Here is a 14,199-nt window from a genome sequence, read left to right as displayed (position 1 = left end):
ATAGCAGGAAAGCTTTCTGAATTTTTCTTCCGAAGTTTAACTATTGTGATATACAAGTAAAAATTATTTTTCTTTTTATACAACTGTTCAAAGTAGACAAATTTACACAACAAAACTTTCTCTAAGGACAGGATAGTCTTAGCAGTCATTCTGAGCTGTTTTCAGAAGAACACTAAAATGGGCCAACTGATCAGTATCTATTTGAATCAGAATACTGTGGGTAAGCTGAAAAGATTATACCAAGGCAACACACCCGCTTTTGCAAAGAATGCCTGCTGTACTTCACAAAAACCTCACCTATGTGTGGCTGCTGAGCTGCAGCCAGTGCGTATTGCTGCTGCTGGGCTGCAGTTAACTGTTGAACAGTCAGAGCATTAGTCCTCTGGAAAAGCTATTGGAAAAGAAAAAAAAAAGAAAAATATGCATTTCAGTTTTCAGAAGTCAGGGCCATAATATACTTGGATTTACTTACAAAAAGTATTTTAAGCCAAGCTTCTATCCTAGTAAGTTACTAAACTAGAAAATTATGCACCGCTATTCTTTTAGATTAAGTATATATTTATTTGCCTTTGACTAAGCCACAGACAAAACTGAATTAAATGCATTATACGCTTAAATGACTACCAAACAGGATCATGCACAACTTAAAGGACCAATCCAGCATGTTTTCAAGTCCAGTACTAACCTGTTGCTGAGAACTGTAGTCAAAAAGTCCTACAGTAGCTCCTGAAGAGTCCATTTGTACCTGATTGCCAGGATAGTCAAACTGTAGAGAATCAAGACCAACTTGTTCCATGGCATCTAGGTTCTGATTTTCCGGATTTGAAAATTCTTCTACCAGAGGCTTGTGGGCTGTAGGATTGGGAAGTGGACCCAATCCTTCTGTGGTGCTGGGATTGGGGCCCAAGCGTTCAGCTACTTCTGTTGGGGAGGCTTGTCGACTTCCAGGGGTACGACTGTTAAGAAGAAATTCAAGATAAGACTCTTCAGCCTTAAATAAATCTGTCCATGGACAGAGTACATCATTTTATTTCAAAAGGATGTCTGAACTCAGAGACTTTACAAAGGGAAGTAACAGACTGATTTTAACAACTTTAACCAGCATGCACTAATGGCTCAAGATAAAGGACACATTTAATTTCAAAACATAACATTATTTATTCTTTAAAAAAAACTTAAAAGACTATACAGCTGTTCAAATCACTGTGAGAAAAATAAACTAATCTTTGAGGCTATTTTGAGTGAAATGGAGTGAACTGTGGTCACCAGTAACTTTTGGGATAGCTCTTTATTGCATTTTGGGAGTGACAGGAATTGTTAGAAAATACATTGAGAAAATACATTGAAGAGAAAATTAAAAAAAAAAAAAAAAAAAAAAAAGAAGAAAAAGAGCAAATGTCTAAGTGCATCTCACACCAAAGGAGAGCAAGACACCATAAAACTCAAATGGAGAAGACAAACATATGATATAGCAAGTATCTTTCACATCTCAAAAGCAAGCAATATATATTTAATTTTTTTTACCTTAAGAAAAACAGATCAACAACCACCTCATTTAGCATCTGACTAAACCATTTCATTTCCTACACAACTCACTTAAAATTGACTACACTACACTGATGACTGGTATGGGGAAAAAACGTGTTCATAATAGAATCCCACTGTTTCCATCTCAGTTTCCCTAAGAATAAATATAGTCTGTTGTTCCAAAAGAAAATCTTTAGAATGGACCAAAACACAGATGTTTGATTTCTGCTGACAGTAAGACAGAGATACAGAGCTGGAAACTGTTTACTGTGCCAAACACCTGAAGGTTCAGTTTCCAAATACGAAGGGCTGGCAGCAACTGAGATCTAAATAGCTACACTTACACATCTCTAGGTGCACCAGCATTGAAACTCTCATCAGAGGAGATGAAAATCTAGTTAATACCATCGACAGAGCCTAAACAGCAACTCAACTGACCAGTCATCAGGTGTTTATTTTAGGATAAAAGATGAATTGCTCTCTCATCTCCCACTGGCTGTATTGACTACATTCCCACTGACTACAGGGGAATTTCTGTGCACCTATAAACACATACAGGCAAACATGTGAAGTGAGATGTCAACAGATTCCCAACTCTATATTTGGTTAGATTTAGGGTACTTTGATTTGGAGTGGTACCCGACCGTTGGTGTCAGGGCACATTGTTTAGACTACCAATTTTTACTGGCAAAAATTTAACTCAACTACTAGGAAGGAATTACGAGAGAGAATCTATGATCCCTTAATAGCATTATTGTGTTGGCAGAACTCACTAATTAGTTTCTCAAGAAACAACTTCCAGTTAAGTTTGCTTGATTAAAACTAGGCTCAAATACAAAACACCATCTTGCACGATGAAATGACATTTATTCCAGCAGTACACTGCCAGACCAGTATGGTACACTCTTAATTCTAGGATGGAGACACAGCCTTAATACTACCTGTTCTCCTCCCTCTTCAGGGCTCCAAAGTTGAAATATCTGTTCCTCAGTGAAGCACAAGATTAAAGCAAAGAAATCTGCCAGTACTTAAGTATTTGCTAACACCAACCGCAAAGACTGTATAGCTAGAAAGCAGTCTTTTAGTGAGTTTATTCAACAATACTGTCTGATCTATTACATTGGACAAAATACTTCAAAGGTAACACAGTTACACTAGAGTATTTGTTAATGTAACAACCAGCTTCATGATGATCATCTGTAACATACCGGCTACCGTCTAAGTACCCTAGCTAGCAACCATGTCTTCCTCAATATACAAAGCTTGAGTGTGAGGCCATTTAATATTCCTTATTCTTCCCAAGTGACACATAGCATCAACAAAATGAAGACCAAAAGGAAAAAAGGCAGTTATTTCAGTACATATTTTAGTTTTAAAAAGCTGTAAGTACAATAAAAATACGAGGAGGAGGAAAGGACAAAGTTTCTTTGTTAATACTGAAGTTTACCTAATATAGGTTGCTCCTTACATTGGTGCGTTCTGTTGCTATAGTTAAAGTTGTGTCAATACTTCAATTATAAACCTCTGTTTGGAGGGCTTTATACCACCACTTTATACGGCCCATTTAAATTAGATGGCCTTTTTTTGGGTTTTTTTGAGAGGTTTACTGGCTTTGGATGCTTTTTTGCACTAATTTATATTATTTAAAAGAAATTATTTAAAAATACAAGGTCCTTTGCAACTATTTCAAAATTGAAATAGATACTGGTAAAGAAAAGCAGGACAAAATTCATTCTGCGTTTTCTGTAAATATTATTGAAGGTAACTTTATTGTGTGTATTGCAGCACGCATCCGAAAGGAGCTAATTTGAGCTCTCCAATATGCTTGGTATTATTCTTTTCAATAATACTTCTTGAAAAATAGACTTGAAGAATCCCTCCTTAGCCTCAGGTAGAAAGGGTAGGAATACTTACGTATGGGATTCAAACATGCATTTTAATATACTTGTTCAAATATGAACTAATGAAACCACAACTATTTGGTCACATTCATCACATTAATACAAATTTATGAGCAGCAGTCTATTTTTCTGATCTTGTTAATGCTTCTGTATGACAGTTACAAATGCACCACAGTCATTTAAAAACAAAGATCAGGCCTTTAAAAATACCAAATTTAAAATGCAGTTTAGATTAGGAAAGAACAGTCTGGCTGTGCTGTCATATAGGAGTTCACATTTCAGAAGCTTGAGCCTGGTCCAGTTTTTTCTTCCTCTAAGAAAACAACCAAACCACAACACCATTCTATATTGTGTATAGGTGACATTTAACTGTGAGAATAGGCAAATACATTGTTTCTCCTTAGTCAAATAAATGGCTTCTATAAACAATTTTATGGGGAAATAATTGTTAGGAATTAGAAGGAAAACTAAAATTCTGTAGGACTTATTCTCTACAACAATCAGATGCAAAAGTTAGAATATTATGAAGAAGCAGAGAAAGGAATTTAGTTTGAAATTAAAAGGATTAAAGTTTTCATCCCTCTAATTCACCACATTTTGAAGGTACCCATTTACTTTGAATAATTACTACATTAAGATGAATTTGTCTCATGAGAAGTGACACACACATTAATGACATCCTAAGAAACATGTGGCACAGTGGGAAAGGGAGGACGTGAGGTAGGAAGAATCATTCTGCAGCTGGGTAATGTTTAAAGCTGACACACAAACCAGAACTATAATAATGCCCTTAAGAGACATGCTTGTCTTCTCAAGAAACAGTTAAAAGCTTACTTAAAATCTTTGCAATCGGCATCCATTCCATTTGGCAAACCTCTGCCATTTATTTTAGTAACATCCTCATCATCTCCTTGTTTAAGATCTCTGTTTTTGTCCTCCTCAAATGGAGAAGCCTTGCCTTTCTGATCTCCTTTCTCAGGTCCATCTGTTTCAGCATCTCTAGTGCCCTGAGGAAAAAGAATCTGTTTGATTCTGAATATTGAACAGAACACAATAGGAGCACCACAAGGTGACCTAATTCTACACTACAGTGCACGTAAACAATACAAACAGTTTGTTTTCAATGAAATTGCATTTGGTGGGCAACTTGGTCATCAAGTTTCAACCACATGCAATTAATAACTGCCAAAAATGTGAAAAGGAATGCCAAGATTTATAATGGAAGAGCTAACTCAACCTTAACTATAGCGGTGCTGTTAAAGCAGGAACACTTCATATTTGATCATTTATTTTATACAGTTAAAACATCCTAGTACAAAACAAACCCACACAGAAACATAGAATAGGAAGATCTAGAATAAAGCCCATCACACATCTTAAATTAAGCTATTTGCAATTTTTCCTACCTTCATTTAAAGGTGTTAGGAAACTACTTTTTTTTTGGACAGCTATTCAGTCATGATTCCCAAGCCACTTCCCTCTTCTGCCCCCCTCCAAGCAAGAAAGACAGACAGATAGCACTATACACTTCCTTCTAAAGAGAAGAGTTAAAAAAGAAAAATGGACAAATAGAGTAGAAAATATAACCATGTAAGACAGTAAGACCACAGCAGGTAACTAGGCAAGCTTAACACACTGCATTACTTACAAAAGCTCCTTTCCTAAACCGGGAATCCAATTTATCAGCTGGAGAGGAACTTAACACATATTCTACCATGCTCACTCCAAGGCCACCACTTTCTGATCGTGGAGACAATACAGCATTTACTTCACTGTTTCCATGAAAACCCTGTCCAGGCTTTCTCTGTACCATAATAGGCTGGGACATAGAATGGTCTGTTAAAAACAAATAAATAAATGAATCTATTGTATGTAAAAAAAAAAAATACAACTTATAATGGTTTTGCATTTCAGAGGCAATATTAAACAAGATCCAAATTAAGTTATATAAAAAATTCCAAATCTGTTTCAAAAAGTGTTACTGGCACAAAACCACCAGTGTGCTATACTTTTTCACAACTAAAATCAAGGGAAAATAAAATTTAATACACAATTTATAATATTAATTTACTTTGAAATACTATTTAGTAAACATGACTATTTTTCAACACATATACATCAATCACTTACGAGGAGTTCCCCATGCAGTCTCTCTCCACTCATCACCAAGGAATATCCCTTTTTGTCCATCTTTTGCTGAATCATCAGGTTCCCAAAACTTTTTGGCAGGTAAAAGCTGTTCCAAAAGAGAAAATGGTTTTATTTAAGATATGCTTACGGGCAAAACCAGCAGTATTATTAAGAGGATATGCAAGAAATTAATTTTAGAAACCAAAGTCAACTTCACAGAAGGAAGCATGCATTGCCAAGGAATAACAACACTCAAAAGTTGTGCTGTTACTGAAGCTGACACTGTATAAAGAAATCACTCAAATGACCCCAAAAAGGCTGAGATTCTGAAGTTATGAGGGAGAGATAACAGAATATAGAAGCAAATGTGAAAAGACAGTCAAATTAAACCCAGTGTTAAACCAAGTCAATCCCCTCAGAAACTAACGCTGCCTTCTTTCTGTGCTGGCTCAAAAGCTTGGCCTGTAACTATCATGATGTACAGAAACAACAGCAGTTCATTGTAACATTCTGTTCACTACAAATGCATCATGTTCCAAATTCCGGAAAGCTACTAACATATATATGGTGGCAAACCAGCTCCTTTAGACCACAGGGATCTGCCCGTTACAAATGACACATTCAAATTCAAAGTTCCACACACCAATGATTTCATTCAGCTGTATGGTATTTTTTTTTCATTACTACTTCTAAATGAGAAAGTTTCAAGTTAGATCAGTATGACATCTTGTCCTGACTTTGAGGACAAAAGACAGTACACACAACAGAATCAATGCACAAACAAAAATACCTTGTTTTTACTTTTGTTTTACTACTTTTACTTTATTCCTCTGACTTTTTGCATTGGTAGCAGTACAACTGCCAAACACTGCATATCACATTTTCTCTTTCATATGTAATTAAAAGCCTGTATTCTGACTATATCTTACATGCCTTACAAGGCTGATCACCTGAAACTACAATGAAAACAGATTGCAAAAAAAGTAGGGAAGAGCTCTGAAGACAGCATCCTAATCTGTCAAATTCAGCAAAATGTAATGTTCAATTTAAAATTTAAGATTTTGTCAATTTTGAAAAAAAAACCCAAACAGATGTAATCTGATAGAGCTTTGTTTACAATAAACAAGTATGTCCTGAAGCTTTCATTCTCCTGTTACTTAAGCAACTGAAACACCCTTCTGAACTTCACAGCTTAGTATGACCCTTGATGAAACTAACAGAAGTATTTTTTCAGGTATTTCTTAGTACAGCTTTGGAAGAGCTTGTGGAAACAGCTTAAAGGAAAGGGTAAGATTCCATGAACAGGCCACAATATTAACACTGAAACAGAGATGAAAGATTCCTCTGGAGTAACTTAAGGATTGCCGATAGCTGGTTTTTTGTGCTGCCTGGAACTCTTACCAGAAGCAAAGTATTTTGACTAGCTAACCTACTGAAATTCATGGGTTCCTCACATAAATTAACTGAGAAGGACTTAAAGTGGAGGATGATAAACAGCTAAAGCTCAACGAAAATACTGTATTGTATTTGCAAGAGTGTTACAGTTAGGACCCTGACAAAGATGCCCGCTTTCTCAGTGCATGGGAGAGTCATCAACAGGCGTCAACCAAACACACTTTGGGAGCACCAGGATTAAGCCTACCCCAATTTTAAGGGTTGAAGTTAACCATTAGAGGACAAAAAAAATAGATGAATGGAATCTTGCAACTGTGATTCAACTCAAATCAAAAGATTATCAATTTCAGATCAGACTATGCAATCTATGCATCCTTTTCAGCTTTATATTGTAATTGATTTGCAGTACTAATTTTTCATTTTGCAGGACAGTGGTAGAACAGGTATCATGCTTTCTATGCAACCTTGGTTTTGAGAAAGATAATCACATCTTATTTTACATGTGGTCTAAAACAAGTTCGTGTCCAGCTGAGATCAGAGATATGAGTAATACAGAAGTGAAGGTGTCACAACCTAACACAACTTCATCAGAATAAAACAGATCAAGTAATATCTTGGGTGAACTAAAACAATTTAAAATATGCTTACCCTGAAATTACCAAATTCTACTATCAGACACATGTTCAGACAACACAACATTATGAATATACAAATTTTTAGCAGAACACACTGCAATACCACTTTTGATTTCAAAATTCATTCACAGAATTTCCATCAGAGCAAAAAAACCCTATCCGCTGGTAAAGAGCAGCAATAATCCTCACTGCAAAAGTACAGGTTGTTTTGGGGGATTTTGGTGTTTGTGGGGTTTTTTTTAGGTTTACTTTAGTTTTTTGGGTTTTGTGTTTGGTTGGGTTTTGGGTTTTTTTTAACTACATATTCTCAATTCCAAATGGATATATTCAACTGCTTGCAGCCTTCATGTACTCCAGTACACAGAGAATATAGATTATCTTTAGCACAAAACATAATGTATCATCTATACCTCAGAACATTAAATTTAAACTGTATCTTATTGAAGGTTAAACATTTACAGAAAATATTACCATTAAAATTTCTACACAACAAAACTACCCCAAATATTTAAACAAATGGAATTTTTTGAAGTTAACAAGTTTGCGCGTCCCTGAGGGCCAGTGATTTAGATTTATTACTTTTGACAGATGATGGACATGACATACATTATACTACTTCTAAAAAAGGGATGTTTTATTTATTGCATTGCCACATAAATGAGCAGCCCTAGCAGCTAGCAACTATTCAATTGTGGAACTTAAAAAAATATTTTTAAAAAAGTATTTTTCAGAAAAGCAAAATGTTCCTCTAACAGACAAAACACCTTATTTAATTAGCCCTACTGAAAAAGACTTAATCAAGAAGTCATCATAAATTAATACAAGGAGCTAAAATCATCATGCTTTACCGTTTGAGAACATGTATCTTGCTCATTATTTCCTGCATTTAATCAAATTTGAAAAAAATGTTACAAAGATACATCCAATCCTAATTCTAAATAATGTTAAAGATTGTTGTATTTCTTTCCAACAGTATGCTAAGAATCCTTTTCCAGTATCAGCACTGATCCCTGTTATGTCTCTGCCAGATGAACAAAGCCCTTTTCTACACATTGATAATAACCAATTATGCTAAAGCTGCCTCTTAACCAGCTCTCTGGTAAGTAACTACGCAGTCTCCATTAGTGGCTCTTGAATTAAGGATTCTTTAAAAATTTATTTATTTATTTATTAAGTTTCAGGCATCATTCTTACAGGGCTTCCACAATTTCTCTGAATGAAATTTTGACACCAGAAATGGATATATTGTCCCTAAAACAAAATTTGTGTGTGCTTTGACCCTGTAGTAAGTTACTATAACAACAGAGATTTTTATATATATAAAAAAGTTTAGTTTTATATTCTGTTTGGGAATAAATTGTATATATGCCTGTATCAGGTCACACTAGAAGTCCTGAAATCTACTATGCTGGCTCTGAAACAGCAAACAACAGATGCCTAGAGAAGAGAAAGAGCACCATGTGTTATTATTTCTTCAGAATATTATCACAACCTTAAGGGTCACAATAGCTTTTAGAAGCTGGAGCCAGAAGCATCATCTGTGTATAACCAATCTAAGAGCTGAAATTTTAGGAGACATTCAGAGAAAGAAGCCTGCAATACAGCAGATCTGTTATTGAAATATTAGTTTGTTCCTTTACAGAGTAAATTAACAAAGCATTGCAAGACAAACAGATCAAGGAAAGCATACATCTGGCTCATGTTATACTGTCCTATTCCTGATACTGATTGATACCAGGCTCCATCCAAATGCAGCTCAGACAGCTTAACAGAAGGATTTCCAGCACCTATTGTTTCCAAAATGTGTTATGGTACAATGAGAACAGATTTCATACCATATTCCTTTACTTCAGCACATGGAAAAGATACTTGCTTGAGGACTCACAGACAGTCTTGATTTTAGTAATGATGTGAAAAGTAAGACTTAACAGCCCTCTAATGCCAAGTACTGATTCCCCGTCAGGGGAAAAAAAGACCAAGAAGGATTAGAATTATAAACGAAGTAATTTCAGTTCAGAGAAAAATCTATCCAGGCAGAGAAGATAAGGAAGAGAACAACTTCCCAATAGCTAGAAGCAAATGCTTGACATCACCTCCCTTTCACAATTTTCAAAGCAGACAGAGGGCAGCAGGGAGGAACATATAACTACCAACTCTAGCTTACAAGGGTATTTATGAGAACATTTTCTTTAATAGTTTAGATGGTTATAATCAAAAAGAAGATTAAACCAGCCTTGGAATCTATTCCAGAACTACTTTGGCTTTCTGTGTGTCTGGGTTTTTCTGATGTGGTTTTGTTTGTTTAAAACATCTTCACAGATCCACAGAACGCCATGTAAACAAAACCATAATCATGCAGAAATACCTCCCTCAATCTGAGATACCCTAAAATGAAGATCTGCATGAGCAGTCATATATACCTCGGTTTTAATACCCAGGCATTTATGCCATCCTTGATTTTCACTGCTTTCAATCTTTCAGAGTACTTTGTGGGTGGCACAAGAATAATCATCAATATGAATGTTACCTATCCACTCTACCGCTGTTGGTACTATCACAGGTATCTTACTAACACCTTTACCTTTCAAAGGATTTAAGAGCTGGGGGGCAGGGGGAAGCAAGCATATCTGATGTGGCTACTTTCTAAAGAACAGGCCTTAATTTATCATTGATTTTTCAAAGGGGAGATGGTTTAACAAAGTCAACATGGAAACCTGGATGAAGCAAAAATTGCTGAAAACCCAACTGATTGGTAAAACAGCCATGTGTTCAGTCCAGAAGCATTCAGCAACTAGAACACAGTATTTGTTTTTCATCAATGTTATGGTTTCCATAGAGATCACAGTTGTATCATCATTTTAAGAAAGTTAAGCTGAAATATTGTCACTGGTTTGATTATCAACTGATTTACATAAATATCCAGCAAGACAAAAGGATCAATATTTGAAATCTTAATTCAATGTGAACTTATCTTATTACCATGTCCTGTCAGGGCAAGTAACCCTAACGCATGTTGATTACTTTCAAAACAGTTTAGGGAACTGCTTTTGAAGGAGCTCACTCATCCTCCATGATCTTAAATTCTACCCCCGCCCCTCAAAAGTACATCAACTTAAAAAAAAAAAACAAAACAGACCAATCAAATTCCTTCTTCCCTCTAGCTAAATTATATAAATGCAGTCTTCACCCTTGTTAAAATCTTCTTTTAAGGAGTAATTACCAGTCAAAATATAGTTAATTGCCACACATTTCTGCTAGGATATATGCCAGTTTCACTTTTTCTGGAGCCAACCCTTTTTCAGATCTCAGTCTCCTTGGCTTCTTAAAGAGCAGTAAGCAATTGTTTCACTAGCTTGTATGTGGTGACACTGAAAACATACCTCATTTCATAGAGCTGCACAAACTTTCAAAGTACCCTGTCACTGTCCCAAGAGCATTAGGCATCTAGTTAATACTGACACAGTAACACTGCAGATGCATTCAACAACCATCCCAGTGTTCTTGAAAAGTACTCAAGTTTACCTTCATCTCAGAACAAAAATCTTCAGTTGCCTGAAAAAACAATTCTGTCTTAAAAGAGGCTCTTTGCTTCATGTTACCTTATTTAAGACTTCTTAAGTTGTATCAACATTTCCAAACTATCAACTGGATTTTCAACCCTCAATCATTACCTCTCCCATTCCCCGAGATTCTAGGGCAAGAGCTTGAAACTCATGATTCATTTCATCCACAGATCGAACCTGTAGGGGGAAAAACAAAAGAATGATCCATTCATCAAGTGTCTTTTGAAAAGTTGAGCTTGTAATACTCCACAAGATTTTTCATAATTAAAAGCACACACAAAGTTTGCTACTCAATCTAGGCTAAACATCAGTTTAGATTTCATGAACAGATACAGTTAGTGACCACTTTAATGAACCACGCTAATATAACACCACGTTAAGAAATTCAGATATTTAAAAATTTTAATCTTCACATAAACGGATAGATATCACTGAATATGGAAACAATGACCAAATTGCAATAAATGTAAAAAAAACCAAAACCAACCAACCAAAAAGAAATTAAAGAATTGGACATACAGTATCTTTGGGAAAGAAGATGAGCCATTGCACAAAATGTTACTGAGTACACTTAGTAGCAAACAAAGAAAAACTTCCAAGACACGTCAATATGTTGCTTTTCAAATCTAGTAACTGACTGCATTATCACACTTTCTCATGCCTTCTTCCACAAAACAGCATTCATCCTTCTCTGTGTTGTCTTTTTCGTTTGTTGTAAATATGAAAGGTATACTACACCAGAACAAGAGTCGCTACTGCTACAAACCACCTCCTTTTCCACAGCATGCAGACACAACGCAGTCGGTACATTCTTTCCTTAGAAAATGGTTTCCACAAGGAATTTTTAAAGCCATGACAAGCTTAAAAAATAAATTAAAAAAGGGAAATTCAGATTTGTTTCTTCTCTTCCCTTCTTTCTCAACAGTAAGAAGCAGCAGCGTAAAATGATAAGCTTATACAGAATAAAAGTAAAGTTTCCCTCCCAATTCCATTCTCTTGAGGAGTTAATTTCACCTAGTAAACCCATCTATTAACATTTAAAAATAAAACAAAATTAAGTTATTCCATACAGCTGATAACACATTAAGATCACTTTTCAAAAAACACTCAAATACTAGGCAAAGACACAATTTTAACATTCTGGTGCAAACAACTTTTCCAGTTCTTAGCACTGAAAAAGTGTCCATTATCTGTCAATAGATGGTCTAGTCTCAAAATACTGTTATTGCTCCATAATCATTATAAGCCATTAACTTCTGAGGCTGAGTGTCTATCTGTTTTTGAGGAAGAAATTTCACAGCTTAAAGAAATATTCCCTCAGAAAGAACATTTTTAGTTAAGATGGATTCTGAAACTCATTCTGAAACTAATTCCCAACAATTCCAGTGATCTACTGAAGAGTAAATTTAGTTTCACAGTGAATTACGGGGGGGGGGGGGGGGGGGGGGGGGGGGCGCGTAAATCAGCACCTTGACCGGTTTTCCAGTGATGCGAACATTTGAGTCAATGAAGTTGACTTTATTCTTATAGAAACTGAAAGGAAATTTTCATGTATCCTTAGAAGAGATAAAGGCATTTTTTTCAAATTAAGGTTTTTTTCACATAAATTACAAATAAACTGGTTTTTATTAGCTCCAAGGGATAACCAAATCTTTGTGCATGCACACAAAAAAATAACTGTAAAAGAGGAATTATTTAGAAAGAAAAATCAGAAAATAAAATTTCGAAGACTTCTGAATTTGGATATTACAGTTTCTGAAAACATCATTTCTTCTATAAATGGCTGAGAGAGTTGATTATCTTACCATAAGCCACTGCACATGCTCAAGTCATGGACTTCAGTTTCAATTACAATCAAATAGTAAATTAACTGTTACTGTCTCAAAAGGTGGTTCTGGTCTAATGATATCTCTATAAACAAAATTTGTAGCTAAAGCTTGCCAAACTATACTTAGCATAAACACTACCCAAACCACTGTTAGACAGAAAACAACCAAGCTTGAAAGATGCTTAAGTTTTCCAGCTGAGGTTTTTCTGGGTTTGGTTGGGTTTTGTGTCATGGGGTTTTTTAATTTGTTTGTTTCTTTTGGTTTAGGATTTTTTTTTTCCATTGTTGGGTGTTTGGGTTTTTTTTTTAAATTTCTGGTGGTTTTGTTTGTGGGGGTTTTTTTGTGGTGCAAGGCTTAATACCAAATGCTTATTTTTCACAACACAGCAAAGTTCAGTAACACGGCCACACATACTTCCAAAGTCTCTAAGATAAGACAATCTAAGCATGAGGGTAATAACACAGCTAACCACCTTTTCCCTGAACTGCTGAGTCAAGTCTGTGAAACAAAGTTTTCGTACACTGAACAGTGACTTTGCTTACTGGCTCTTTTCTTACAATCATGAAATTTAAGTTAGTGTTACCTATTGCTATCAGCAGCAAGACAAATAATATGGTCCTTTTACTGTAGCAAAGAGGGTCTCCATTTCCGTTTCCATCAAAACTAGCAGCCTACAAAATCCTGTCCCGTATCATGAATACATGTGTCACAGATCAGTTTACAGACTGGAGAAAATACAGGCAGCACTACCATCTTCAGAAGCTCTATTGTCTTCAATGCTAGCCCTATCACTACAACAAAAGAAAACATACAGCATGACAGCCAAGCTAGATCTACTACATATAAAGACATGCCCTTTATCCAGAGGAGAAACTTTGGTTTGGATCATCTGTGTTACCAGGAATTTTTATTTTCTCTATTTCAATGTCAACATTCACCTGATTCATATGCTCCAGAAAGAAACATTGTAAATATACATTTTTAATCTCAAATTCAGATCATTAAAAAAACACCCTCTACTTTTATTAATTCCCTGTCACCTAGAATAACTCCTAAATTAAAAAAAATAAAGGCCTATGAAACATACTATTCAACATCTACAATTTTTTCCTGCTTTTGGTCGATTACATCTTTTCCCTTGTTTTTTTCTCCCCCACAATCACTCTGAAGACACACCCTCCATTCACCACCTACCTGCTTTTAGGATTAGTTGCTATAT

The 14,199-nt window shown here is 35.5% G+C and overlaps 1 protein-coding gene across 15 annotated transcripts in view; it reads right to left on the bottom strand.

Moving 5' to 3' along the window:
• The window catches only part of PUM2 (pumilio RNA binding family member 2), a 73,574-nt gene that overhangs the window by 34,969 nt on the left and 24,406 nt on the right, over positions 1-14,199 (bottom strand). For all 15 annotated transcript variants that reach the window (XM_027779243.2, XM_013294967.3, XM_055809435.1 and 12 more), the window contains 6 exons: positions 11,260-11,328; positions 5,559-5,664; positions 5,077-5,264; positions 4,263-4,435; positions 686-956; positions 298-391 (listed from right to left, as the gene is read on the bottom strand). In XM_027779243.2, the coding sequence (XP_027635044.1) occupies positions 298-391; positions 686-956; positions 4,263-4,435; positions 5,077-5,264; positions 5,559-5,664; positions 11,260-11,310 (883 nt within the window). In that variant the 5' untranslated portion in view covers positions 11,311-11,328. The remainder of the gene's footprint in view (positions 1-297; positions 392-685; positions 957-4,262; positions 4,436-5,076; positions 5,265-5,558; positions 5,665-11,259; positions 11,329-14,199) is intronic.

The sequence above is a fragment of the Falco peregrinus genome, chromosome 7 (assembly GCF_023634155.1).
Source record: "Falco peregrinus isolate bFalPer1 chromosome 7, bFalPer1.pri, whole genome shotgun sequence".
In the NCBI taxonomy this organism is placed as follows: domain Eukaryota; kingdom Metazoa; phylum Chordata; class Aves; order Falconiformes; family Falconidae; genus Falco; species Falco peregrinus.
Note: the sequence above shows the minus strand (reverse complement) of the source record. Positions and strands in the feature narration are given on the sequence as shown.